Below are 27,072 nucleotides of genomic sequence, written 5' to 3' on the forward strand. Positions count from 1 at the left end.
AAAGCAAAAGGTTCGAATGGCTACCATCAAATGTTCTCTCAGGGAACCAGACCAACCCACCCAGGGCCTGTCCATCACTTCACAAGCCCTGCCCCCTCTCCCAGCCTCAGAATGAAGCACTCATACCAACAAGACATATTTCAAATAGTTTAATTTAAAAAATATTCTATTCAGTGCTAAAATAAGTCTTCACTCACTGATGCCCATTTCCATTTTTAAGCTTTTTTAAAACAAAAAATAAAATCAAGTTCAATTAAGCATGCAGATTTCAAAGAAAAGGAACTCTAGAAAGTATGAGCTGAGGGAGTACTGTGAGGCAGGTACTGTGGTCAGAACCTCCTATCCATCAATCTTGGGGTACAGCACAGAGGGAGGGGGGTGGCTGGAATGAAGTGCACGGTGTGGTCAAATGTGAGTGTGTTTGCGTTTGTGTTGGGGGGGGGGGGGTCCAGCAGTTTTGGCAGGCACAGACAGTCAGCAGCTAGGGGCCTGAGAGGCAGGGCCACTCAGGCTCAGGCAGGAGGCCTGAGCACAGGAAATCTACATGGGCCTTGAACCTCCGCCAAGGATGAGGGGCCTTGCCCTCACCTCCCTGGTCTCCACCAGTCCCTCAACAGCAACAGGTCCACGGCCCTGCTGGAAGTCTCCATTCACCTTCAAGTAACCTGGGGCGCGCTCTGCTCTAGAGGTACCTTCCTCTTCCACTGAGGTAGAGGGGCCTCAGTCCACAGGGGTACTCCTTTGGAGGTGACAGATGGATGGGAGTGGCTGGTGCTCCAGCCTACTTGGAGTGCAAAAGAGCCCCTGGGGTTCCTCTTCTCAGAAGCAAGCAGACAGGTGCCAGGGATGGGAAGATGATGCTACAACCCCAAGGCCTCCTAGAAGGCTGCCCATGCGGGCTCTGCACCGCAGTGCTTGCCTGGCCCAGCAGCGGCTCGGCTAGGACCAGAATGCAATAAACAGAGGTGGGCAGGAGGCACAGGAGCACAAGGTGCTAGCTCTCTGATGTGCTCTGGGGCTCGGGCTGTGGCAGGGTGGGCTGGTCCACACAAAAGCGCTTCAGAGGTGGGGCTCCTGAGTCCTCCTCTTCCTCTGCCATCTAGGAAGAGCCAGAGCAGGAATGGCAGACTGGCCAGTCCACCACCTGCACCCTTATACCACATGACCCCGGGTCCACCAGTCCCCTGGCCCCCCCTTTACCCAGCACTCTGTGACTCCTTACCTGTGTTTCCAGAGGGACTGGCTCTTCCTTAGTGAGGGTGGGGGGCTCATCAGCAACTTCTGAGGCCGGCAGGGAGGGGTCTGAAAAGCAGCAAGGTGGGCTGGGAATATGGCCCAGTGGCAAAAGTGCTTGCCTTGTATACATGGAACCCTGGGTTCAATTCCTCAGCACCACATATATAGAAAACGGCCAGAAGTGGCACTGTGGCTCAAGTGGTAGAGTGCTAGCCTTAAGCAAAAAGAAAGCCAGGGACAGTGCTCCCGCCCTGAGTCCAAGGCCCAGGACTGGCAAAAAAAAAAAGCAAAAGCAGCAAGGTCAGCCTAGTGCAGGCCCTGGCAGGGGGAACTTTTCTACAAGTGGCAGGGAGCGAGTAGGCCAATAGGAGATGGGGAACATTATGACTGGAACACAGAGCCAGACCGGGGCACAAATGCCTCCCAGAAGCAGTCTACATGCCATGGATGGGTGTTTTGCATAGAACTAGCTGTGGAGGCTCAACCTCCCTGAGGCTCCCAGTGACCTGGGGGCACCCTCACCTGGCCCCTCTCCAGCCCAATCATCGCCATCCTAACTCGGTCTGCCCATCTTATGAGGGTTTCTATGCGGACCAGAGAAATTAATACGTGGAAGGAGCTGCATAGTGCGTGGAAATAGTGAACACAAGAGTGAGGTTGAGCTTCAACTGCATTACCCACAGACAGACAAGTTCTATTTTGTGGCCTTCAGTTAATGTCACAGAAAAGGCAGAGCTAACAGCATCCAAATCATGTACAAGTTGCTTTGTCTGGGTTGTCACAAGCAGACACAGGATGCTGGAAGGATGGAGTGTGGCCTCTGGCGTAAGCAGCTGCCAGCTGTGCTCCTGGGCTGGCCATCAGCCATCCTGAGCCCCTATGTCCTTGGGTGTAAAGTGCAGACAAGGGATTCCTGCTCTCTCACTGAGTGTCTCAATTACTCCAGGAGAGATTCTTCCAAAATGTGACCTTCAACTGTGCTATTGGCTCTTGGTTCATTCTGTGACAGGAGCAAACGCAACTATTTCATCCTGAGCTAAGCCAGGCACTGGTGGTTCATACCTGTAATCCTAGCTACTCAGGAGGCTGAGATCTGAGGATCTAGGTTTGAAGCCAGCCAGGCAGTAAAATCTATGGGACTCTTATCTCCAATTAACCATAGAAAATGCCGGAAGTGGTACTGTAACTCAAGTGGTAGAGTGCTAGACTTGAGCAAAAGGAGCTTAGGGACAGTGCCTAGGCCCAGAGTTCAAGGCTCAGGACAGGTTAAAAAATAAAAGAAAAGCTTGGGCTGTTACAAATAGCCAGACCTGCTAAGCCAAGGCATCCTCTCACCACCTTGTGCTCCAAAGACCAACGTCAGGGCCACAGCCTCGCCCTCCACAACTCACCCTCCAGGGTTTCCTGGCCCAGCGTGGGGGGCTGGGAGTCATCAGTGCGGAAGTCAGAGGTGTGGGCTGGGCTCAAGGACTCGCTGGGCTGTGGGCTGGGGCTGGAGTTGGTGCTGCTGTCCACTTTAAGCTGATAGGCATCTGACACCGAGCTCTGGTTGCTGTTCTCATCTATGGACCAAACACAGCAAAGTCAATGAAGGAAGAGCCGGGTGCAGAGAACCCATACCTCATAGACAGCCATGGACACGAGGGTATGTGATCATGGCTGGGGTGCCCTAAAAAAGTGCAGGCCCTGCTAGGGCTCCTGCCAACCATGGATTATCTCCAGGGCCTACAGTGATCAAGATGTCCCATCTCACCACACATATATTCTATGCACTGCAGGAAGCCAAAAAGCATCTGGAAGGTCTGCTAAGACTTAACCACTTCATGACTGCCTACACGTCCCAGTTCCTGCCTGGCATTTTCATGTCCCATGGGAAAGACAATGCCCCTGGCAATCCTGATACCTGAAGGAGGCTGGTGATGTCCACAGGTGGTCAGCTCAGGCCCTGAGGCCACTTGACTGCCCCAGGACGAGGGATTACAAAGGCTCAAAGTGATCATCTTAAGTTAAACCAGTTTCTCCTGCAGCCCCAGTCGAGTCTTGCAGTCTCAAGCAGGCCTTCCGTGATGGCCACATAACTCCTGGCCTTAGGTCTCCAGTCTTCATGCTGCAGCCAGTGGCTCCTGTAGTCTGCAGGGCACATCTTCCACTCCTCACTCCCTCGGGCATATGAGATGCCTGCCTCAACACTCAAGGTCCCTCTGCTTGGACCTCAGTGTGCCATGCTTTCCTAGGACCCCTGGATGCAACTAGACTCTACGCCCAGCGCTGCTTCATGCCCAGGGGCCTCTGCTCCTTGTGTTGGTCTGACTGTCCTTCTCAGTCTCCCTAAAAGATCCCATGTGCCCAGGGCTCAGCAGAGGTGCCCCTCACTGCCCAAGCTGATGCATCTGTTGGCCCCCTGAGCACTGCTGAGGTTCTTTTTTTTTTCTTTTCTTTTTTTAACCTGGCCTGAGCTCTGTCCTGGAGCTTCTTTTTGCTCAAGGCTAGCACTCTACCTCTTGAGCCACAGCTCCACTCCTGGCCTTTTCTGCTTACGTGGTACTGAGGAATTGAACCCAGGGCTTCATGCATGCAAGGCAAGCATTCTACCACTAAGCCACATTCCTAGCCACTGCTGAGATTCTTTTTGGTTTTTCTGGTCAGTCATGGGGCTTGAACTCAGAGCCTAAGCCCTGTCTTGATCTCTTTTGCTCAAGGCTGACATTCTACCACTTGAACCACAGAACCATTTCCCGTTTTCTGGTGGCTCAGTAGAGATAAGAGTCTCAGGGATATTCCTGCCTAGGCTGGCTTTGAACCACAATCCTCAGATCTCAGCCTCCTGAGTAGCTAGAATTACAGGCATAGGCCACCAGTGCTTGGTGAAGTTCTTATTCCACATTGTTTCTGGCCTCCTTCAGGCACCTGAAGGCACAGACAGGCAGGCTGCAGGGCCTACCCTTCCATGAGGAAGAAAGGCCACAGGAGGGGCTCAAAGCATGGCTGAATGATGAGGACAACAAGATAACAGGCTGGGAAATGCAGGCTGAGTGTCCACAGCTATGGCTCTCACTCCCCACAGCAGCCAGAGCCTGCCCTGAATTCTCTCTCTTCCATTACTTCAATGGCAAGGGGAGAGGGCTAGGGCCAAGTCTACCTCCATAAGAGAGGTCGTAAGCCTGTAGCCCTTACTCCTACCAAGCCCATCATCATCCCTCTCTTGGTGCCTGTACTGAGGCTTACACTCAGAGTCTGGGTTCTATCCCTTAGATTTTATGCTCAAAGCTAGTACTCTACCACTTGAGACCAAGCTGCACTCCCATCTTTTTTCTTTTTGTTGTCAGTTATGGGGCTTGAACTTGGGGCATGGGTGCTGTCCCTGAGGTCTTTTTGCCCAAAGCTAGCTTCTACCACTTTGAGCCACAGTACCACTTCTGGTTTTCTGGTGGTTCATTGAAGATAAGTCTCATGGACTTTCTTACCCAGGCTGGCTTTGAACCACAGTCTTTATATCTCAGCCTCCTGAGAGGCTAGGATTACAGGCATGAACCATCAGCACCTGGCTTACTTCTAGCTTTTTGCTGGTTAATTGGAATTGGAGTCTCACAAACTTTTCTGTCCAATCTGGCTTTGAACCTTAATCTTCAGATCTCCACTTTCTGAATGAGTATGACTAAAGGTGTGAGCCACAGGTGCCCACCATCCCACATGTTTATTAGGAAGAGACTAAGATCTGTCCCTGTGAGCTCTGACAAACCTTCCTTGGAGCCCCAGCTGCCTTCAGAGCCTGGTTTGCACCAAGGGCAGGTAAAGATAAACCTGGAAATGGAACTGAGGGTGTGTCATACACTAGCTACCATGTAGGTGCGAAAGACGCTGAGAGGTAATGTCAAGGTGGCAGGATGACATGGGCAGAGTTGGCTTAGGAGGCAGAAGCCTGGGCCTTGGGTAGCTTTATGACCTAAGGCGGGATCATAAAATTGCCATCCACAAAAAGAAGAGGGTGGAGATTAGGGATCAGTAGACAAAACACTTGCTTAGTCAGTGCTGGAATGCAAAGCCCTGGGTTCCATCCCAGCATGTCAAAAAGTAAAAAAGAAAGTTCTGATCCAGAACACCAGGCCTTCCATGGGATTCATCACTTCTGTGTAAGCCATGTGCCTCTCCACTGCTAGCTTCAGCTATACCTCCATGTGTTTCTTTTCCCACAAGGAAGACACAAATACAACTCACCCTGGAATTCAAGGAGGAGAGAGCGATTGGTGGAGGCTTCAGAGGGAAAGCCATTAGGTTCCCGGGTTGCTGAGCTGTTGGATTTTGACTTTTCTTTCTAGAAAAGAAAAAAAAGAGTATGACAGAGCCAAGCAAGCACCTAACGAGGGAGGAGGATGCTGGGAGCAGGCAGGGTGGGTGGAGAGGATTCACTGAGAAAGAATAGCGACAAAGCACGGGGAGGGGCTCTCCCCTCTGAGCAACCGTGCTGTTCCAGGCCAGCCAGTGCTTCCTCCCAAAGTCCTCCCTGTGGGAGAAGTGGAAGCATGGGCACTCCCACTGGCACCCTGCTCAGCTGCAGCTGGACCACAGGAGGCACCACTTCAGACAGCATGCTGGCAGACAGGACAAGAGCCCTTAAGCACCCTCATATACCTTCCCCGAAGCGGGGTGCAAGTGCATGTGTGTGAATGCGGTAGGAAGGAAAGGCCAGCAGGAGCTTGTACAGCCAGAGCGAAGAAATAACCCATCCAAGCATTCGCAAATGAGCATTCATTCTGAGTTGTCTCAACTTTGCCAGCTCTCTCTCTCTTTGTAAATGTCTATTTATTGAAGGTGTACTTATTATACCAGCAATACAACTCCCAACCTATCCCTGGAATAAGCCAGCAATCTAGCAGTCTTTCCCTTCCTTGTTCACACGCAGGTATGATTTTAACAGAACTGTAAACATTTCACCATTTTACTACAAATGATACGTAATAAAATTTTTAATATTTGCGCAATATTCCACATATCATGATTCCTTAGTCATGCCCTCGCTACTGGACACTTTAATCTTCACTCAGGTTGTGCTTATTAGCTGGGCACCAGTGGTTCATCACTATAATCCTAGGGACTCAGGATTTTAAGTTCTGGAGGATTATGGTTTGAAGAGAGCCAAAGCAGAAAATCCATGAGACTCCCTCTCCAAAATAGCCAGCAAAAAACAAAGATGGAGTGTGGCTCGAGTGGAAGAGTACCACTTGGATACACATAGCCTCAACCTCCTGAGAGCAAGGAATGACAGGCATGAGTTACAAGCACCCAGCTGAATTTTCCTCCTCCTCCTCCTCCCCCCGCCCCTTCCCTCTCCTTCTCCTCCTCTTCTTTTTTGCCATTAGCAGGGCTTGGACTCAGGACCTCAGCACTGTCCCTGGCTTCTTTTTGCTCAAAGCTAGCACTCTACCACTTAGGCCACAGTGCAACTTCAGGCTTTCTGTTTATGTGGTGCTGAGGAATTGAACCCAGGGCTTCGTGCATGCTAGGCAAGTGCTCTACCACTTAGGCCACAGTGCAACTTCAGGCTTTCTGTTTATGTGGTGCTGAGGAATTGAACCCAGGGCTTCGTGCATGCGCATGCTAGGCAAGTGCTCTACGGCTAAGCCACATTCCCAGCCCTTAATTTTTTCTTTTAAAAGACAGAAATAAGCATTTTAGAAAAAAGCCAGGCATGCTGGTGCACAACCGTAATCCCAAGCATTCAGGAGACCAAGACATGAGGATTTCCAGTTTGAAGCCATTCTGGGCTACATAGGGATGCCCTGTCACAAAAAAAAAAAAAAAAAAAAAAAAGCCAGAAAAAGAAAAATGTTACATAGTTGCTCTGGCAACATGTAACTTGGCACTGAAGGTCAAAATCAGCCAGTGACCCAGAAACACACTGTGCATCCATTTGGGAATCCATAACAAACTTGTTGGGCGGCCTGGGCTACACTGGATGGTGAAGTAGGACAGGTTAAGAAAAGGGATGGCCAAGCCTACCACCATGCACCAAGATCAACTCAAAATGGATCAAGGACCTCAACATCAGACCTGAATCCTTGAAACTACTGAAGGACAGAGTAGGAAAGACACTAGAACTTATAGGCACAGGAAGGAACTTCCTGAATAGAGTCCCAGGGGCACAACAAATAGGGGAAAGACTCAACAAATGGGACTACTACAAATTAAAAAGTTTCTGCACAGCTAAGGTCATAGCCACCAAAATAGAAAGACAGCCAACCATATGGGAAAGGATATTTACCAGCACAGCAACAGACAAAGGCCTGATATCTGTCATCTACAGAGAACTCAAAAAACTAAGCCCCTCCAAGCCCAATAAACCTATTAGGAAATGGGCAAAAGAGCTAAAGAGAGACTTCACAAGAGAAGATATAAAAATGGCAAAGAAACACATGAGGAAATGCTCAACATCCCTGCTAGTAAAGGAAATGCAAATAAAAACAACCCTGAGATACCACCTCACCCCAGTTAGAATGGCCTATACTCTGAACTCAGGAAACAACAAATGCTGGAGGGGCTGTGGAGAAAGAGGAACCCTTCTCCATTGTTGGTGGGAGTGCAAATTAGTACAACCACTTTGGAGAACAGTAGGGAGGTTTCTCAAAAAGCTCAATATAGACCTACCCTATGACCCAGCCATACCACTCCTAGGCATCTATCCTAAACAGCAAAACCCAAGATATCAAAAAGACATTTGTACTTCCATGTTTATCGCGGCACAATTCACAATAGCCAAAATATGGAAACAACCCAGATGCCCCTCCACAGACGAATGGATCCAAAAAATATGGTACTTATACACAATGGAATACTGCATAGCGATTAGGAATGGTGAAATATTGGCATTTGCAGGGAAATGGTCAGAACTCGAACAAATAATGTTGAGTGAGACAAGCCTAGAACACAGAAAACAAAGGGGCATGATCTCCCTGATATATGACTGTTAACAAAGGGAGACGGAGAGACAGTAGAGACCAAGTCTGTGAACACTGTATATGTGCTTGATACATTGTATATTGCATATGGGTCTACCTGACCTAGACAAGGGATGGAAAAACAGGTTGTAAGATATCACAAGAAATGTACACACTGCCCTACTATGTAACTGCACCCTCTTTGCACAACACCTTGTAAAAAAGTTTATGTTCAATTAATAATAAAAAAAAAAGAAAAGGGATGGGAGCTAGGAATGTGGCTTAGTGGTAGAGTGCTTGCCTAGCATGCATGAAGCCCTGGGTTCAATATATAGAAAATATATAGAAAATTCCAGAAGTGGTGCTGTGGCTCAAGTGATAGAGTGCTAGCCTTGAGCAAAAAGGAAGCCAAGGACAGTGCTCAGGTCTGAGTTCAAGGACTAGGACTGGCAAAAAAAAAAAAAAAGACACAAGAAAAGAAAAGGGACAAAAGGGGAAAATAAAGCCAAATCTTGCCCAAGCCAGTGACAAGTATAGCAAGAAGTATTCTTAATCCATTTGGAGAAACAAGTTTCATAACTAAATGAGACATTCAAAGAAAAAGAAGTGCTTTATTGTTATTCTGATTTCTTCCATACTTACCTCCTTACTATCTGTCACAGGAACCCATTTAAATATCCGAAGGGATGTGTCACCCACAGTCACCCACTTTTTCTCCCTAAAGAAAGACATTTTTTAATATTAACAACACGACAAAACCAATTTCCTGCCCATTAACTTGTGCTTTTCCATTTCTCAGCAGAATACCCTTGAACCTGAGATGCCATCTGAACTCCCAGCAAATTATAATAACTTTGGAGTGCATTGGAGAGTATGTTGTACAGCATTCAGCTGCACAGTGGCTGGGTGCTGTTGGGGGCACAGAGTAAACAGCACAAGCTACTTTTTTGTGTCTGAGTCTAGGACTCAAACTTGCTATCTGATGCTTGCTTTTTGCTCACTGGCTGGCACTCTCCTACCTGAGCCATGCCTCCAACCCACAAGTTACTTTCTTTCTCTGCCACATGTGAGCCCCAGTTCTCATGACACAAGGAGAGGGAAAATTGTTCATAATTTAGCAGGGAGAACCCTGCTCATCATCAACCTAGTCCCCTTTGCACCAAAATGTCCCTGGAAGTCACCTAGAGACTTCGCTGTCAATGGGGCTGCTGGCAATGGGTCTCTCTTCTGTACCCATAAGCTTCTGCTCCATTCAATGGCATGGGCTTTATATTCTGTTATAGTGTTTTTGACCTATCAGCTAATTTACAAAACTATAACTTCAATAAAGATTACAGGTAAGTAATGCATCCTCAAAGTCCCTGTCGTGCTTTTCTTACTAAAAATATAGAGTAGCAGAAATAACAGAGGAGGAATTTTTTGTGCCAGTACTTGGGCTTGAACTCATGGCCTAAGCATTGTCCTTTAGCTTTCATCCCTCAAGACTAGCACTCTACCACTTGAGCCACACCTCCATTTCCAGCTTCTTAGTGGTTAACTGGAGATTAGTCTCATGAACTTCCCTGCCTGGGCTGGCTTTAACCTCAACCTCCTGAGTAGCTAGGATTAGGTGTTAGCCCCCAGCACCAAGCTAGTTTTTGTTGTTATTGAAACAGGATCTTGCAATGGATTACTGGCAATGAATTTCTAATGCCTCTGCTCTGCCTCAGCCTCCCAAGTGATGAAATTGCAGCCTGTACCACCACCATGCCCAACAGATTGTTTTTATTTTTATTTTTGGGTCAGTCATGGGGCTTGAATTCAGGGCCTAGATGCTATCCCTGAGCTTTTCTACTCAAGGCTAGAGCTCTACCACTTTCAGCCACAGCTCCACTTCCAGTTTTCTGGTGGTTAATTGGAGGTAAGAGTCTCATAGACTTTTCTACCTGGGCTGGCTTTGAACCATGACCCTTAGATCTCATTCTCCTGAGTAGCTAAGAATGTATGCATAAGCCATCAGTGCCCAGTGTTGTAACAGATTGATTCTGTGCCAATCCTGGTGCTTCAACTCAGTGCCTGGGCACTGGTACCCATAGGTGGCTCTGCCTGTAATCCTAGCTTATCTATATCCATGTCCTTATCTTTTTAGAAAAAGCAAGCTATAAGAGACAGAGATATGGCTCAGTGAAGGTAGAGGGCTGGTACACACACAGGCCATGATAAATTCAGAAATAATTTCTAAGTCTTTTTAAGACTCCATCTTCCATGTAAGGATATCCACAGGGGATAAATAACCATAAGAAAGCCAGATGCTGGTGGTTTATACCTGTAATCCTAACAAGCACAATCTTTTTTTTTTTTTTTTTGCCAGTCCTGGGGCCTGAATTCAGGGCCTGAGCACTGTCCCTGGCTTCTTTCTGCTCAAGGCTAGTACTCTACCACTTGAGCCACAGCCCCACTTCTGGCTTTTTCTGTATATGTGTTGCTGAGGAATTGAACCCAGGGCTTCATGTATGCAAGGTGAGTGCTCTACCACTAGGCCATATTCCCAGCCAATCCAAACAACTAAGGAGGCTGAGATCTGAGGATCCTAGTTCAAAGCCAGCCCAGGCAGGAAAGTCCAGGAGACTCTTTATCTCCAATTAATCACCAGAAAACTGGAAGTGGAGCTGTGCTCAAAGTGGTAGAGCACTAGCCTTGAGCACAAAAGCTCAAGGACAGTGCACAGATCCTGAATTCAAGCCCCACAAAAAAGAAAAAAGAAAAAAGAAAAAGAGATACCTGCTGTGAGGGGTGTGAGAGAGTGATACACATGGAGATAGTAGTATCTCACTATCCTGGGGGACTCAAGACTACGAAAAAAGAAAAAAGGAGAGAATGTAACTATTCTAGAGAATTTTTCAAATTTCAACTCTGAAGTTGAGCTTTGTAGAAATCCTTGTCTCAGTATCTGGAGACATGGATATGGCAGAGATTACAACCATATTCAGAAAGTAAACAAAGGCACAAGGGATGATTATTTTGCCTACATTCACTGTCTATGTATCTGTTAATGTCTCACAAGTCTATCTAAATCCAATTAAATTAAGTTCACTGTTATGGACCTTCAACATGATTTTTTACTTTTTTTGAGAGGAGAATTGGGGTTTGAACTCAGGGTTTTGTTTTTTGGGGGGCCAGTCCTGGGCCTTGGACTCAGGGCCTGAGCACTGTCCCTGGCTTCCTTTTTGCTCAAGGCTAGCACTCTGCCACTTGAGCCACAGCACCACTTCTGGCCGTTTTCTGTACATGTGGTGCTGGGGAATCGAACCCAGGGCCTCATGTATAGGAGGCAAGCTCTCTCGCCACTAGGCCATATCCCCAGCCCCCTGAACTCAGGGTTTTGCACTTGCAAAAGCAGGCAGTCTATCACTAAGCCATGTCTCCAGCCCTTTTTGCTTTAGCTTATTTTCCAGGGAAGGTCTCACTCTTTTGTCTTGTCTGGCCTAGGACCAAGATCCTCCTACCTCTACCTCCCAAGGAGCTGGGACTACAGGTATGCATCTCCACATCCAGTTTTTGTGATTTTAAACGACAGGGTCTTTTATTTATTTATTCTGTCGGTTATGCAGCTTGGTTATGCTGCTTGAATTCAGGGCCTAGACTCTCCTGCTCAAGGCTAGCAACTCTATCACTTTGAGCCACAGCACCACTTCTGGTTTTCTGGTGGTTAGTTGGAGATAAGAGTCTCAAGACTTTCCTGCCCAGGCTAGCTAACAGTGATCCTCAGATTTCAGCCTCCTGAGTAGCTAGGATTATAGGCATGAGCTACCAGTGCCCAGCTGATAGGTTCTATTATTAATTCAAGATCCAATTGCCTCAACTTCCCCAGTGATGTAATTATAGGTATGTAGCGCAGCACCAGGCTCTTCAATACATGTTAAGGCTTGTGAACCAATGTTTGTGGAAATGTAATGAAGCAGATTCCTCATTGAAGTATGCCTGGCAGAGAATAGACCTGCTTGCTCACAGGGTGCAGGTGTCCTAAAGTACTGCTTGCTTTCACTAGAAACTAGAACCAAGATCAGGGATCTTGCTCAGTCACAGGCCAGAACCAATTTCTGAAAGTTTCAAGTATGAATCTGAAATTATACATTAGCGATTGGGGAAAAAAGTAGCTGCTGTTATCTAGAAAATGGTGACATCACAGGAAATTTAAAGAAGCCACTAAAAGCATGCTTGGTGGCTCACGCCTCAGGAGGCTGGGATCTGAGGATCATGGTTCAAAGCCAGCCAGGGCTGGAAAGTTTGTGGGGCTCTTTTCTCCAATTAACCATCAAAATGCCAGTAATGAAGCTGTGGCACAATTGGTAGAGAGCTAGCCTTTAGCAAAAAAGCTTGGGGGTGGGGAGGGACTGGAAGGGGGGGCAGGGACTGGGAACATGGCTTAGTGGTAGAATGTTTGCCTAGCATGCATGAAGCCCTGGGTTCGACTGCTCAGGACCACATGAAAAGGCTGGAAGTGAAGTGGCGGTTGGCTCAAGAGTGCTAGCCTTGAGCAAAAGCTCTGGGACAGTGCTCAGGCCATGAGTTCAAGCCCCAGGGCCAACATATAGGCACCCTTGGATTCCACGCGTGAGTTACTTAACCAGTATTTACTGAGTTGGAGATGCAGGAGGCCCTCGGGTGTGGAGCAGGTATTGGACTAACAGGGAGGAGTAAGAGGACTGCGGGATTGCCTGAACTCTGCAATCATTACTAATTAGCTAGAGAAAAGGGTCCAAGCGAGAAGTCCAGTGGACGAGACCCGAGTTCCTAATGCAGAGCAGGGGGCTGGCTTCATAAATGAAGAACACGGGGCCATTTCCGAACGGTTCTGGCGCCGGTGGCCAGGTCTGGTTCCATTTCCAGGATTGTGTCTGCTCCGAGGCAGGCGGACTTACAGACTCTCGCCTATGTTCAACGACCTAATGCGCAGCGTCCAGTGCACCCGACTGAGAGCCTGCAGGGATGGCAGGACGGTTAGGAGGCCCGGGCTTAGGATCCGGGACGCGCTCAGAGCAGCCCAGAGCCCCGCGGCGCGCGGCCGAGGCCGGGGGCGGGCCATGATGACGAGAGGCCCGCTGATTGGCCAAAGACGACGCGCCCTCTGACCTCACGCTGACGCTAGCTCACTCTCCTCCCGCCTTTTCCTACACCCCCTCCCCCAGCGCCGGCCGCTGGCGTCCCACCCGGCCTGAGTGTCTGACGCTACTGCGAGACCTCCGACCCTCGCCGGCACCCCGACTCCCGCCCCTCACCATTTCCGCACTTTCTCGATGGCCGCCATCACCTTCTTGATGTCGTCCTTGGCCCGGCTGCGGGTCTCGGCTCGAACCGACCGGCCCGACATGGCGGCGGCGGGGGCCAGGACACTGATCCCAAGACGCGGGGAGTCTCGCGCCTCACGCGCCGCCGCCGCCACCGCCGCAGCGTCACCGCAGCCGTCGCCCCCTCCGCGCGCGCGTGCGCGAGGGAGCGCGCGCACCCGCCCGCCCCATGGGGCTGGAGGCCTCGTCGCGCCTGCGCACCCCGCCCGGGGCGGCCCGTTCAGGCCCCGGAGGCCCTCCCGGCGCCCTGGCCGCCCAAGGTGTGCAGCTGGCGGCGGCACGTGCAGTGCGCAAGGTACGAGGCACGACGTGCTACTAGTGAAGCTCTTGATCTTTCCCGCGCTCGGAGGTTACCAACTTCCAGCCCCTGCTGCTTTCGATGTCCGTGGACCTATCAAGGTTCTGCACCATCTTCCCTTTCTTGCTGGCAGGCGCCATCAGGCTAATCTGCAGCTACAAATACTCTACAGCAGTGGGGAATTTCACACCTTCCTGCAGGGCCACCCTACCTGCGCTTGCTTGCATCCTTTTCTCCCAGAGCAAAAGCTACTGTGGCTCCAAAAACCCCTGGGCTCCTCTGACTCCCTACAGCCCTGCCCTCCTTGCTTATGTCGAAACCCCAGACCTGGGGGGGGGGTCTGTGAACTTCAGGTCCCTCTCAGAACAGATTCTGAGAATTGGTGAGGTAGAAGGAAAGTAAGCCATGTTAAACCATAATGCGCCTAGCAGGTGGAATACTGTTGGCTTTGGGTGCAATTGCCCTGCCTGTGTGCTGTGACTTTATCCAGGCTTGAACTCAGAGCCTGGGCACTGTCCCCTGAACTCTCAGCTTAAGGCTGGCACTCTACAACTTGAGCCACAGCTCCACTAATGGCTCTTTGCTAGTTAATTGGAGATAAATCTCATGGACATCCCAGACTGATTCCAAACCATGATCCTCAGATCTCAGCCTCCCCAGTAGCTGGGATTACAGGTTTGAGCTACCAGTGCAAGCCCCCTCTCCACCCCCCCACCCTCCCAGTATTGGAGTTTGAACTTGGCCTTCTAGTTTGGCTTGTTTGCTGTGGTCACACCTTACCACTTGAGCAACAATTACAATCCTGCTTTTTGCAGGTTGTTTTGGAAGAGACCCAAGGACTTTTCTATCAAGCCCAGCTCAGAGCCTACTTAAATTGAAAATAGGATGCAAAAGCCAAAGACCACCAATCGCCATCATCACTTTCAGAATTAACATGTTATCTTGAGTTTGTTGCTTGGTTATAGTTTTATCCTGTCTCTGAGTTTCAAATGCCTCTTTAACATATCAGATATGGTGCAGGCCTGTAGTCCTGGCTGCACAGGAGGCTAAAGTAAGATTTTTTTTTTGTGCATTGTGGGACTTGAACTCAGGACTGGCTCTGAGCTTTGCACTCAAAGCTAGTGCTCTACCACTTTGAGCCACAGTGCCAGTTAAAGCAAGATTTCTTGAGCCTCGGAGCCTCCAGCCAATCTGGGCAGTGCAGGGAGATGCCAACAGTGTGAAACATACCAGGCTGTCAAACCTATTAGCTAGATGGAGACCTTGGCAAGTGTGCCTGTGTCCCCATTAAAGTGTTGGCACAGATTCCAAGGCAGAGGACCCTGTGCATGAGCTAGATGTAAAAGATCTGGTGAGGAGGACCCCTTCCAAATTGGGGGACACAGTCTGGGGCACACATGGTTGTATCCAGCAACCTCACAGTGGCCACTGATGTCTTCCTGCTGATGAGGAACCAGGCATGTCATGGGACATGCCACTACTCACCTGGTGTACTTCCATCTGTTGCTTCTCTGGAGATCTCAGAGGGAGAAAGAGACTGGGGGCTGATGAGCTGCAGCCCCCAGGCCCCTGAATGGCTGCCTTCTAGTGCCTGCTACATTTCCTTGTCTCTGTGCAGAGTTCAGATGACCTAGCCCTGATGCAAGTGAACCAAAGCTCTGGGTGGCTGTACCTCTAAACCCCAGGGTCTGACTATGTAGTTCTGGAACTCTGATCATCTTCCCTCTCTCAGGCATCATCAGTCCCCAAGAAAATCACACTCAGAGCATGAACCCACAAAGCAGTTACCCCAGAAAGTAACAGTGAGTTCTACTACTAAGTAGTCAAGAGTGACTTCACTGTGGAGCAGTCAATATGTCATGTTCCCCAGCAAAGGTGAAAGGCCTACTGTGTGCTCACTCCCAGGGCAGGAGCAGAGCTCAGAGACAGAGTGCTCACCCACCATGCTCAAGACCCTGATTTCCATTTCTAGCACTGAGAAATCAAACACTGCAGTCCCTGTTCCCTGAGGCCTTCCTTCCCTTTCAGATGGCAAACTCAAGGTTACAGGGGTCACTAGGAGCAAGCTTGAGCTCTGTACTCAGAGTTGAAGTCATTCTTGCCACTTAACCTCCAAAGTCTGAGTTTTCTATTTGCAACATGGACATAATTTCTACCTTACAAGAGCTACTAATGAAGGAGTTGAATGTTGCGGTGTACACCTGTAATTCTAGCATTCTGGGGAGCTAAGGCCAGAGAATTTCAAGTTCCAATTTCCAGACCACTTGAGCCGCAGAGGATTCTATCTTAACACACACACACACACACACACACACACACACACACACACACACACACACACACACACACACCAGCATGTCTGGGCTGGGGTCAGAGTTCAGTGGTAGAGACCTTGTTTCTTTTTTTTTTTTTTTGGCCAGTCCTGGGCCTTGGACTCAGGGCCTGAGCATTGTCCCTGGCTTCTTCCCGCTCAAGGCTAGCACTCCGCCACTTGAGCCACAGCGCCGCTTCTGGCCGTTTTCTGTATATGTGGTGCTGGGGAATCGAACCTAGGGCCTCGTGTATCCGAGGCAGGCACTCTTGCCACTAGGCTGCAGGCACTCTTGCCACTAGGCTATATCCCCAGCCCCAGAGACCTTGTTTCTTAACATAGGTTAAATTTGTTTTTTGAAACAAGGTTTTACTATGTAGCCCAGACTGCTCTCCAACTTAACATCCTCCTGCCTCTACTTCCTGCAATGCTGGGATTCCAGGCATGTGCCACTGTGGCTAGTTTGCAAATTGATTCAGCTGCTTGGCCCTGTTCAGCTGAGGACACAATAAAGAACAGGACATGTTCCCTGGCTCACCACATGCACAACAGAGAAATGCAGGCATGATGAGATGAGAAAGCACCAAGGAACCTTAAGTGTGCCTGAGGCCAGCAGGGCAAGGCAGTTTTGATCAAGAATGGAGGTCCACACTGTGTCACAGACAAGAGCCTGGAGCTCTGATGCCCATCACAGAATGACCAGAACCCGGGGGGTGGGGGTGGGGACAATGGATGGTTAATCTGCAGTTCCTCTTCCACCAGACACAAGAAAACACCCGTGGGGATAGGGGACACTGGCAGGGCCACATTAAATACTCAGAAGCTCCAGGTGGAGTTCAGTGTCTCAAGACATGTGTTTCTTCCTTACATTCACAATCAGACAGAGCCAAGGGTGCTGAGTTCACATCTCTAATCCTACTCAAGAGGTTGGGATCTAAGGCACTGTCCTTGAGGTACTTTCTGCTAGCCTTCTAGCCTTTTCTATATATGTGGTACTGAGGGATTAAACCCAAGGCTTCATGCATGCTAAGCAAGCACTCTACCACTGAGCCACATTCCCAGCCCAGTCTGAGATTATCCCCAAGGAACCATCAAAAAGCCAAAAGTGGAGCTGTGACTCAAGTGGTAGAGCATCAGCCTTGTACAAAAAAGCTAAGAGGTAGCACCCAGGCCCTGAGTTCAAGCCCAGGAATGGCACCAGCCCCTCCTACCCCCCCACCCCAGAAACAAAGGTCAAGACATAATCATAGTGTAGTAGCTTCCAAACTTTGGTGGATAACAGAATCACCTGACAGCTTGTCATGGTGACAGGAAACTACGGAACACAGCTGGCCAGCATATGCCATCTGCCAATGGAGCAGTCTGTGACATTTTATTTTGGTGCTGGGGGTTGAACATGAGGTCCCTACAAATACTGCTCTAGCAGTGAGCTACATACCCTAGCTCCTCTGAGACTTTTCGTTGAGACAGAGACTATTCAGGCCTGGTCCTAAAAGCTGGTCTCAAGCAATCCTGCCACCTCCGCCTCAAAAGTGCAGGGATTACAGCTGTACACCACTATGCTCAGCTCGAAACTTTTAAAGGCAGTCTCCAACTGTATTCTGACCCTAACTGTACAAGTGCTGAAGTTGTGCCCAGTAGATAAAGATATGTACTTTGGCACTGCACACATGCAAAGGTAAACATCTGGCCTGGCTAAGTGGAGGAGTACTTGTTTATCTAGCATGCCTCAAGACCCTAGATCTGGGGCTGGGAATATGGCCTAGTGGTAAAGTGCTTGCTTCATATACATGAAGCCCTGGGTTCGATTCCTCAGCACCACATATATAGAAAAAGGCCAGAAGTGGCTCTGTGGTAGAGTGCTAGCCTTGAGCAAAAAGAAGTCAGGGACAGTGTTCAGGCCCTGAGTTCAAGCTCCAGCACTAGCAAAAAACAAAAGAAAACAAACAAAAAAGACCTTAGATCTGATCCCCAGCATCACAACCAAACCAATCTAGGTATGCTGTGTCTCCACACCAGCTTTGGGACTGCAGAAAGGATAGGTCAAGCCCTGGTGCAATGGACATAATCATAACCAGGACCAAATGGGCGTAAAGCACAGCAGTCTCATGGCACTGTCTTTGGTCCACTGGCCACAGGACCGTCAAGATCTCACACATCCTTTGGCCCACATTCCTCAAGTCAGCTTCATTCTCAAGCAGCACTATACATGATAACAGCTTACATCCTACTTGCTAAGCAGTCCTGGCAAAACTTCAAACTTCAAAAGTCCTGGCAAGACTTCAAACTCTTCCTTTTTCTAAAGTTCCAGCAAAACCCAAGGGAACTACTGACTGGTCAGTCACCTACCTACCACGGAGGGTCTGCCTTGCCTCACAAATCACAGGAAAGGCACAGAGAAGCCAGGCCATGCAAGCCACTCAGGAGGCTGAGATCTGAGGATCACAAGCCAGCCCAGGCAGGAAAGTCCATGAGACTCATCTCCAAGCCAAAAAGCCAGAAGTAGAGCTGTGGCCCAAGTAGTAGAATGTAGGGCCCTAGTTCAAGCCCCAGGACCAGACCTGCAAAAAAAAAAAGACCGTAAGCCTAGCTAATTCGGTGGTGCAGAGGATCATGGGTAGAGGCCAGCTGGGCAAAAAAGTTCTGAAGTCACCATCTTAACCAATGCTGGGTACAGGGGCGGCACAGGCCTGCCTGTGAGGGGAAGCCCAATGGCTGGATGTGCTGGTTTCCACCTCTCAACTCAACTATGTGGGAGAAGCACAAGTAGGAGGATCACAGTCCAGGCTGGCCTGGGCATAAGGCAAGACTCTACCTCAAAAATAACCAACACCAAAGGGAGCTACAGGTATGGCTCAAGTGGTACAACACCCATCTAGCAAGGTCCTGAGTTCAATCCCCAGTACTACCAAAAAAAAGAAAAATCAAACCAAACTCACCATCACAGGTAATCATGCCATGAGCTTTGTATTTACTTCATTAGAAACTCATGATGCAACAGGCAGACAAGACCAAATTTATTCCCATTTTACAGGTGAGGAAACAAAGAGAAGGCAGGCCACAAGACTTGCCCCAGGTCACAAGTCAAAAAGTGGCTCAGCTGCAACTAGAGCAGATTTCTGACTTCAGTAAAAAATTTCCAGTCACCTCCTGTCCTGGGTGTGCCACAGAAAGAATGCCACTCCTGCACAGTGCTATGGGCACCCTCAGTGTAAGTATTCACTAGACCCATACGGAGGGCATCAGGGCAACTCTGATCAGGAAGAGAACAGTACAAACTGGATGTGCAAGAAGACAAGAGAGGATAGCAGGCTTTCTGTGCTCCTGGTTCAAGTCCAGCATTTATGGAGGGTTTAGGGCATACTGAGGCCCAGAACAAAGTAGACAAAGAGTCAGCCTGAGTCTACACCCCAGATGGTTCACAATGCACAGGTTTGCCAATGAGGGAATGGTGGATTGTATCCGGCCCACACTAGTGTTTGCTGTGATCCAGTGTTTTGGGGTTTCTTTTCTTTTTTTTTCTTTTGGCCAGTCCTGGAGCTTGAACTCAGGGCCCAAGTACTGTCCCTGAGCTTCTTTTGCTCAGGATTAGCACTCTACTACTTGAGCCACAGCACCGCTTCTGGCTTTTTGTTTATGTGGTGTTAAGGAATCAAACCCGGGGCTGCATTATCAAACCCAGGGCTTCATACATGCTAGGCAAGCACTCTACTGCTAAGCCACATTCCCAGGCAGTGTTCATTTTCTGAACAAAACCTAGCTTTGATGAAGTGGGCAGCTTGTGCCAGCATCATGAACAATCAGTAGTAGCTACTTCCTGTCCCTCACCCAGGACGCATGCATACAAGCAAACTGCTGATACCACCAACTCTTACTGTCCTGCCAGGACAACTCACACACTTGGTATTCAAGGCAACCTACGTGCTGCTGCCGAGACCCTGGAAGCAAAGATCATTTCAGACAGCATCAAGTAACACAAAATCAAGAAAATAAGCCAGCGCAACAAGTGGTATGGTTGGTGGAAAGGGCTACCTCAGATGGAATGGGCAGGGTAGACAAGAGCTGTCATTAGACAGGAAACAAAGGAAAAATGCTTCCAGCGTGAGGGACTGGCACAGGCTGGCGGCCTGGCTGGGGCTGCAAACAGCAAGAATGCGGTGGCTAGATCACAGACAGGAGGTGCAGCATTTACACAGCAGTTTGCAAGCCACGGGGAGACTCCTGGATGGGAAGCCAGAGCCATGGGAAGCCTTTGTGGGGGGGTGGGGGGGAAGGACTTTGGACTTTGTCAGGAATGAGATCTGCTATGCAGAAACTTCATGAGACAACTTGGGAAGCGGGGAGGCCTGCTGGCTGGCTCGATTTTGGAAGCGCACTTCATGGCTGTGGCTGGAGCCAGGATGGCAACAGGAGAAGGGCGGCAAATTCCTCCTTTCTCTGAAGAGGAAGCACAGGGTTTCCTGTGGGCCAGTGGAGGGGTGATGGTGGATAGGGGCATTAAGGGACTGAGTCAGTCAGGTGACCTCAAGGCTGGGGCTCCTCCCTCCATTCTACAGCACTCAGGAGGGCCAGAGGGGGCCCTGTTTCCAGTGTGGGATCAAGACAAACTGGATGAACACATTTGGCCTGGATTCTCCATCCCCCTTACCTCCCACAAGCAAGCAGTCCTGAAGCCATGGGTAGGTAGGTTCCAGAACATTGCCTCATCAGGTCTGCCCTCAAGCAGCCCTCCTCACCTTGACCTTTACAACAGTCTACAGCAGCGGTGAATTAAGGCATTTCTTAAATGCATCTGTTTCTCTCCCACCAACCATCATTGACAGTTTTCCCTATTTCTCACCAGTACCTGGTCCTGCGCTGATCCCAGAAATGGCACTGAAACATTTGACAAAGGGGTCAGTGGGCCCCACCTCCCAAAAGAGTGGAAGTCCCAACCTGGGACCAAACATAACACATGCAATATATGATGGAGTCGTAGTAAATTTTCCCTTCCCAAGGAACATGTTTCTTTCTATTACAGTTTCAAAGTACAGTTTGATTTCCAACACTGGACACTATCCGATTCCTGCTCCTTCTCTTCCAAAGGCAGAAAGTTCTACCCTATTAGGCTTATGTCTCCCGAAGGTCACGGAAAGCATTAGTTCCCATTTTACAAATAAGAAAACTGAGGCCCGGAATGCATGGCCTTCATTACTTCTTGTGGGGTTAAGAGGCCCAGATGAAGACCGCCCTCCCCTGCCCTGCCCTGCAGCACCTCCTAACAGCTGCCTGGCTTTTAGCTGCTACACCTCATGTCAGCCTCAAGACTGAGAGACAATGGCTCAGACATACCCTCGGTTTTGCCTCAACATTTGCAGATGATTTCAGGTGCCGCATTAAGGTGTATGTCTCTTCTCTATCCCTCTCCTCAGTGCTGGGTGAAAGCAGACCACCCTTTGGGCCCAAGAAAAAGAAGCACCTTGGCTTCCAGTCCGGCAGGAGTCAAAACCAGTAAGGATCAAGAGCGATCTAAGAAGACGAGAACAGTTCAGTGGGACAAAGGAGAAGAGGGCCATCCAGAAGCAAGCCAGGGGAATGCCCACGGGCACCTGGGAACACAAGTTGCTGAGCCAGTCATTTCTTGAGGGCCCCCAGGCTCTTCAGGGCCTCCTGGGCCTGGGCCAGCTGCTGCTGCAGCCTCTGCCGGGTGCTATCACTGGAGGCCCGCTTCAGGAGGTCCCGCATCTCCTCCACTACTGCCCGGTGGCCAGGGGTATTGTGGAAGAGCCGCACAGCGCGGTCCCCACATGAGGCCAAGAAGCGGCCTGTGATGTCAAAAGACAAGTCAGTGATGCACTCTCCGTGGACCTGCTCAAAGCACTCCTCCTTCTCACCCCGACGGGTGTTGAAGAGATGGATGCTGGTGCCGCTGGCCACAGCCAACACGTGGGTATCAGGGGACAGGGCCAGGCGGCACGGCATGGTGCTCGCCTCTTCAAAGCGGCCTGTCCTCAGCAGGTAGGGATCCTGCTGTTTCTTGTACTCCACATCCGTGTCCCACAGTTTCCATGTGCCATCCTTGGACACAGAGGCCATCCTGCAACACGGGAGGGCCAGCCTGAGCCCAGAGGTCCCCACCAGAAGGGCACTGGGGCAGGCAAGGACTGCCAAAGGCCAGGCATAGATAGGGAGGCACCAGGGACCCAGAGCCCCAAGGAACACATGGACACATTCCCTCACTAACTCACCTCCGGGAGTCATTGGAGAAGGCGAAGAAGTGGACAGCAGCGGAATGACCCTTCAGCTCAAAGGCTCGCACCACCTCTTGGAAATCTCCCTTCTTCCCAAAGCAGACTTCCCAGACCTTCACATCTGGGGTAAAACCACAGGAGGCCACAAACCTGCCATACAACCCATGTTCCTTGAAAACTGAATTTTAAAGGCATTAGACCCATTTCCTGAGTTTCTTCTTTCCTGTGTTGTGGGGACACAGCCCCAACTGGCTATTGGGTGGTTCTTTGGAGAAAAGAGTCTCCTGGAGGGCTGGGAATGTGGCCTAGTGTTAGTGTGCTTGTCTACCACACATGAAGCCCTGGATTCAATTCCTCAGTGACACATATGCAGAAAAAGCCAGAAATAGCTCTGTGGCTCATGTGGTAGAGTGCTATCCTTGAACAAAAGCAGCCAGGGACAGTGCTCAAGCCCTGAGTCCAAGCCCAGAACTGGGAAAAACAAACAAACAAACAAAACCCCCCAAAAAACAAAAAGTGCTCTTGTATGTGTGACCTCAGTTCAACCTTAGAACTCACTCTAAGATGACCAATACCTCCACCCCAACCTTTTTTTTAACTAAATTTTTTTTTTTGTCAGTCCTGGGCCTTGAACTCAGGGCCTGAGTACTGTCCCTGGCTTCTTTTTGCTCAAGGCTAACACTCTGCCACTTGAGCCACAGCACCACTTCTGACCATTTTCTATATATGGGGTGCTGGGGAATCGAACCCAGGGCTTCATGTATACAAGGCAAACACTCTTGCTACTAGGCCATATTCCCAGCCCACCCCAACCTTTAGACATCACAGGTGAGAAGAGAGACTGAGGATGTGGCAGCTGATACAGAATCCTTGCAGCAGAGCTGGGGATGACACCCCGCCCCCCTACCCCTTAGCACTGAGCTGCTCCAAGCCCCTCTACTCCTTCATCACCTGCTACACGGGGATATGGCAGCATAGGTGTTGTTCATCTGGTTGGTGTTGATAGTGGACAGCACCTGGCCCTTCAGATTCCAGATGAGGACCATCGTGTCGCTGGACACAGTCATGATGAACTTTCCTGGATGGGAGGGAAGGACATGAGCTCACCGCAAGGCCCTGTCCAACTGTAATTCTCCATAATGGCACTTGTGAGGCCCCCATTCCTGAGCCTCCCTACTCCCAGGGCCTCTGCTCCATAAATGAGGCCTGTGGCTCTCGAGTCCAGGGGCCTCAGACTCTGGGTCACATGGGCACTGAGATTCAGCAGCTGTAACAGAGGCCACTTTCTCATAGGCTCCCCCAACCCCCACCTGTGTCAGCGATGCCAATGTTGATGACAGGTGCCTTGTGCTTCTTGGGGAAGTCCTCTGGCGTGGCAGTGAAGGTGAAGCCTCCATCTTCTCGCTTGGTCATCTTGAAGACACGGAGGGTGTCCCCATTGGCCAGCCAAACCACAAAGGCTCTACAGACAGGCAGTGGATGGGTCATGCCTCCATCTGGACACAGAGGCCTGTGTGTTCTAGGTCCTATACCAGTTTCTGAGGATAAGCAAGGTCCCTCCTTATGTCCCACCACCTAGCCTTACAATGGAAGCCCTTGGTTCAAAAGGAAAGAACTCACAACTCCTATAGTTGCCAGAAGTCAAGAAACCACAAGGGCTTCCAAGATTCATTTGGAAGCCAAGCTCTGGCACTTCTGGTAGAAACGATCTTTACTCTGCTTCTTTACTATGCGGAGGACACAGCTCTCCAGGAAGCTCCAGGCTTTCTGGTGTCTGTCTGTTTGTCTTTTTGCAGCAGGGATTGAACTGGTTCTACCACTGGAACCACACACCCCGCTTTTTTAGGTGATTTTTCAGATCTATCTGAAAAATATCCTGCATTCTTGCTCAAGTTTGCTTGAGACCTTGATCCTCCCTTCTCTGCCTCCCAAGTAGCCGGGACCAGAGGCATGTGCCACTACATCCAGCTACACTGCTCTCTATCACCCCAAGGGACACTACCCAGGGTCTCTCCATCCTCACTACCCAACCCAGATATGGGAAGGCCAAATGCAGGGGCTAGGCTTTGGTGGGCAACCCTGAGGCTCCATCCTGCCCCACCTGCAGTCAGGGCTGAAGCGCACCAGGGTGGCATGATCCAGCTCCACGTTGGCTCTCATGCTACGGTGTTCCCGCTGCAGGAAGTCCTTGGTGCTCCAGATGCGCACTGTGCGGTCATCCGCACACGTGGCCAGGTACTTGCCGTTGCTGCTGAAGTCCATACAAGAGATGTTCCCACTGTGGCTCTGGGGGAAGAGGTGGAGAAAAGCATGAATTGGAACCCCAACTGGGGAACCCTTGCTTGGGTTAAGCAAGGTGAGGACAGCTGAGAAGAGAAGGGATAGGACAAAACACATAAGCTGACTTGTCAGAGATAGAGGGGTCTAAATATGCACAGATTACTGCTGAGGAAAAGGTGTGTGGGGCTGGAGGCTGTGCTCAGCACCATGAGTGCTGCCCATGGCGACCCTGTACCTTCAGTGCCGCAGCCAGAAGGGGGTGGGTGAAGCTGTGCGGTTGAGGCTTTTCCTTGCGAATCCGCTGCTGCTGTTTCTGCTTCTTGGTTCCTGACTTTTTCGATTCATTTGCTTTTTGGCCTAGAAGGAAGGGCCATGTCAATCATCCATGCACTGCACAAAGCCATTTACTGACTACCTAGGATTAGCCAGGCCCTGAGGAGAGTAGTGAGAGATGAACCAGGTATGGTCCTCATCCTGGAGAAGAAATAAAATGTGTGATATGAGCAAAAACAGACACCTCAGTTTGGATCCAGTCTCTCTCACTGAATGACTGAGGCTGTCTCTGGGACAATGAGGCTCTTTGGTCAGACACAGGGAATAAAGTTTTTTTCAGAAATTGCTCTGTATGTGTATGTGTGTGTGTGTTTTGTTTTACTTTTTGAGACAGGATTGTAGGTAACTGAGGTGATTGTACTGGGGCTTGGTTTCCTTCAAGAGAGGTGGAGGGGCTGGGGATATGGCCTAGTGGCAAGAGTGCTTGCCTCGTATACATGAGGCTCTGGGTTCAATTCCCCAGCACCACATATACAGAAAATGGCCAGAAGTGGTGCTGTGGCTCAAGTGGCAGAGTGCTAGCCGTGAGTAAGAAGAAGCCAGGGACAGTGCTCAGGCTCTGAGTCCAAGGCCCAGGACTGGCAAAAAAAAAAAAAAGAGAGAGGTGGAGAGAACTGGGTACTTACACACAAAGTGATACTCCTAGCAAATCAGTCACAGATGCAGTTACAGGGTAGCATGGTGGTGCCCAGATTTCTGATCTCCAGCCAGCCTGGGCTATCTAGGAAGATCTTCTGCTTAACATTCCGGCCTGGTCTAATACACACTCCTCTTTACCTTTTTTTGTTCTTTTGTGGGTTGTGGGGCTTGAACTCTGGGCCTAGGCACTGTTCCTGAGCGCTCAAGGCCAGTGCTCTACCACTTGAGCCACAGAGCCACTTCCGGTTTTCTGATGGTGAACTGGAGATAAGAGTCTCACAGACTTTCCTGCTTGGGCTGGCTTTGAACCGAGAGCCTCAGATCTCAGCCTCCTGAGTAATTAGGATTACAGGCATGAGCCCCCCCCCCCCCCCCCGCCGCTTCTGGCTTTTTTTGTGCGTGGCTAACTGCAGAGCTTCACGGACTTCATCCCTCGACTGGCTTCCAGGGGCGATCCTCACAGCTCAGTCTGCTCAGTGGCTGGGACTACAAACGTGAGCCATGAGTCCCTGGCGATCGCGCCATTTTTCACGGACGCTTTTAAATGCTCACTACTCACATCCACTGGACTCATTCAAGGAAGAAACCCTGGGCGGGCCTACCGGCGGTGATGACTCCCTCCTCACCCTCGGCTTCTCTTAACCGCGTTCCCCGGCCATGCCGGGTGCGGCGGGGACCCGAGGGGCGACCTCGTCTCCGCAGCCGGGGCCCGAGGCCCCGACCCCCGCGGGCCCCCTGCCCCGGCCGAGTCCTACTTACGGACCGGCCGGCTGTTCCTCTCCTCCTCGGCGCGCAGCCAGCCTCGTGCTACCGCCGCCGTCGCCATCAGGGCCAGCAGCCCCACCAACAGGGACAGCCCCATCAGCTCCGGCATCTGCGGCAGCTCCATGTCGGTCAGGGACTCGGTTGCCAACTCAGCCTTCGGCCTTGGCCAGCGTCCGCACGTCTCGACGCACGCCGGGGGCGGGGCCGAGACTTGGCGCGCCTCAAGGGGCGGCGTCTCGGTGCGGAGGACCCGGGCGACAAGGCCTCGCTGCCGCGCCTGGGGAGGTGGGGCCTGCTGGAGCGCCTCAGGGGGCGGAGCCTTCTAAATTAATACTTTGAGAGGCGGGGCCTGGCTCTCGGAGCCTCTGGAGGGGCGGGGCCTGGCAGTTAAGCATCTTTTAAAAGCGTGACCTGGCTGTAGAGCACCTGCCTCCAGGGCCAGAGCAGGGCTTTATGAATGTTCTGAGGGGCGGGGCGGGGCCAATAACATATCTTGAGGGGCGGGCCCTGGCCGGGGATGGGCGGGGCTTTGCTGCTGGAGGGCGAGGGGGAGGAGAGAGGGGCGGCCTCTCAGGACAGGGCGTGCCGCGGTCCTAAGGGGCGGGGCCTGACTTCTGGCGAGCCTGAAAGAGCTTGGCCGTTGCGTTTCGCGAGGGGCGGAGCCTGGCCGTTTGAATGCTCGGAGGGGCGTGGTCTGGCCGTTGGCGCGCCCGGGGGGTCG

General features: G+C 50.6%; 2 protein-coding genes across 2 annotated transcripts; both read right to left on the reverse strand.

The window, feature by feature from the left end:
- Positions 1-134: 134 nt before the first annotated feature.
- Positions 135-13,638, reverse strand: Bcl7b (BAF chromatin remodeling complex subunit BCL7B). The gene is made up of 6 exons (XM_048369088.1): positions 13,427-13,638; positions 8,811-8,886; positions 5,452-5,548; positions 2,628-2,798; positions 1,223-1,302; positions 135-1,099 (listed from the first exon to the last, which is right to left on the reverse strand). The coding sequence occupies exons 1-6, from the start codon at positions 13,516-13,518 to the stop codon at positions 995-997; spliced, it is 621 nt and encodes a 206-aa protein (XP_048225045.1). The 5' UTR covers positions 13,519-13,638; the 3' UTR covers positions 135-994.
- Positions 13,639-20,728: 7,090 nt separating this feature from the next.
- Tbl2 (transducin beta like 2) lies at positions 20,729-26,539 on the reverse strand. Its single transcript, XM_048369123.1, has 7 exons — positions 26,346-26,539; positions 24,850-24,971; positions 24,436-24,620; positions 23,645-23,796; positions 23,286-23,412; positions 22,332-22,484; positions 20,729-22,180 (listed from the first exon to the last, which is right to left on the reverse strand). Exons 1-7 carry the CDS (start codon positions 26,473-26,475, stop codon positions 21,718-21,720), a joined length of 1,332 nt encoding a protein of 443 aa, XP_048225080.1. The 5' UTR covers positions 26,476-26,539; the 3' UTR covers positions 20,729-21,717.
- Between the last annotated feature and the right edge of the window lie 533 nt (positions 26,540-27,072).

This window comes from Perognathus longimembris, chromosome 1 (genome assembly GCF_023159225.1).
Source record: "Perognathus longimembris pacificus isolate PPM17 chromosome 1, ASM2315922v1, whole genome shotgun sequence".
NCBI classification, from domain to species: Eukaryota; Metazoa; Chordata; class Mammalia; order Rodentia; family Heteromyidae; genus Perognathus; species Perognathus longimembris.

Coding starts and splice junctions, on each gene's coding strand:
- Bcl7b (XM_048369088.1), bottom strand. CDS start 13,518: ATGTCGGGCCGGTCGGTTCGAGCCGAGACCCGCAGCCGGGCCAAGGAC. Junction 5,549..8,810: donor CTGTGACAGATAGTAAGGAG/GTAAGTATGGAA, acceptor TTTCTTTTCTAG/AAAGAAAAGTCAAAATCCAA. Junction 2,799..5,451: donor TCTCCTCCTTGAATTCCAGG/GTGAGTTGTATT, acceptor TTTGGTCCATAG/ATGAGAACAGCAACCAGAGC.
- Tbl2 (XM_048369123.1), bottom strand. CDS start 26,475: ATGGAGCTGCCGCAGATGCCGGAGCTGATGGGGCTGTCCCTGTTGGTG. Junction 24,621..24,849: donor TTCTGGCTGCGGCACTGAAG/GTACAGGGTCGC, acceptor CTCTTCCCCCAG/AGCCACAGTGGGAACATCTC. Junction 22,485..23,285: donor GCCATATCCCCGTGTAGCAG/GTGATGAAGGAG, acceptor GTTGTATGGCAG/GTTTGTGGCCTCCTGTGGTT.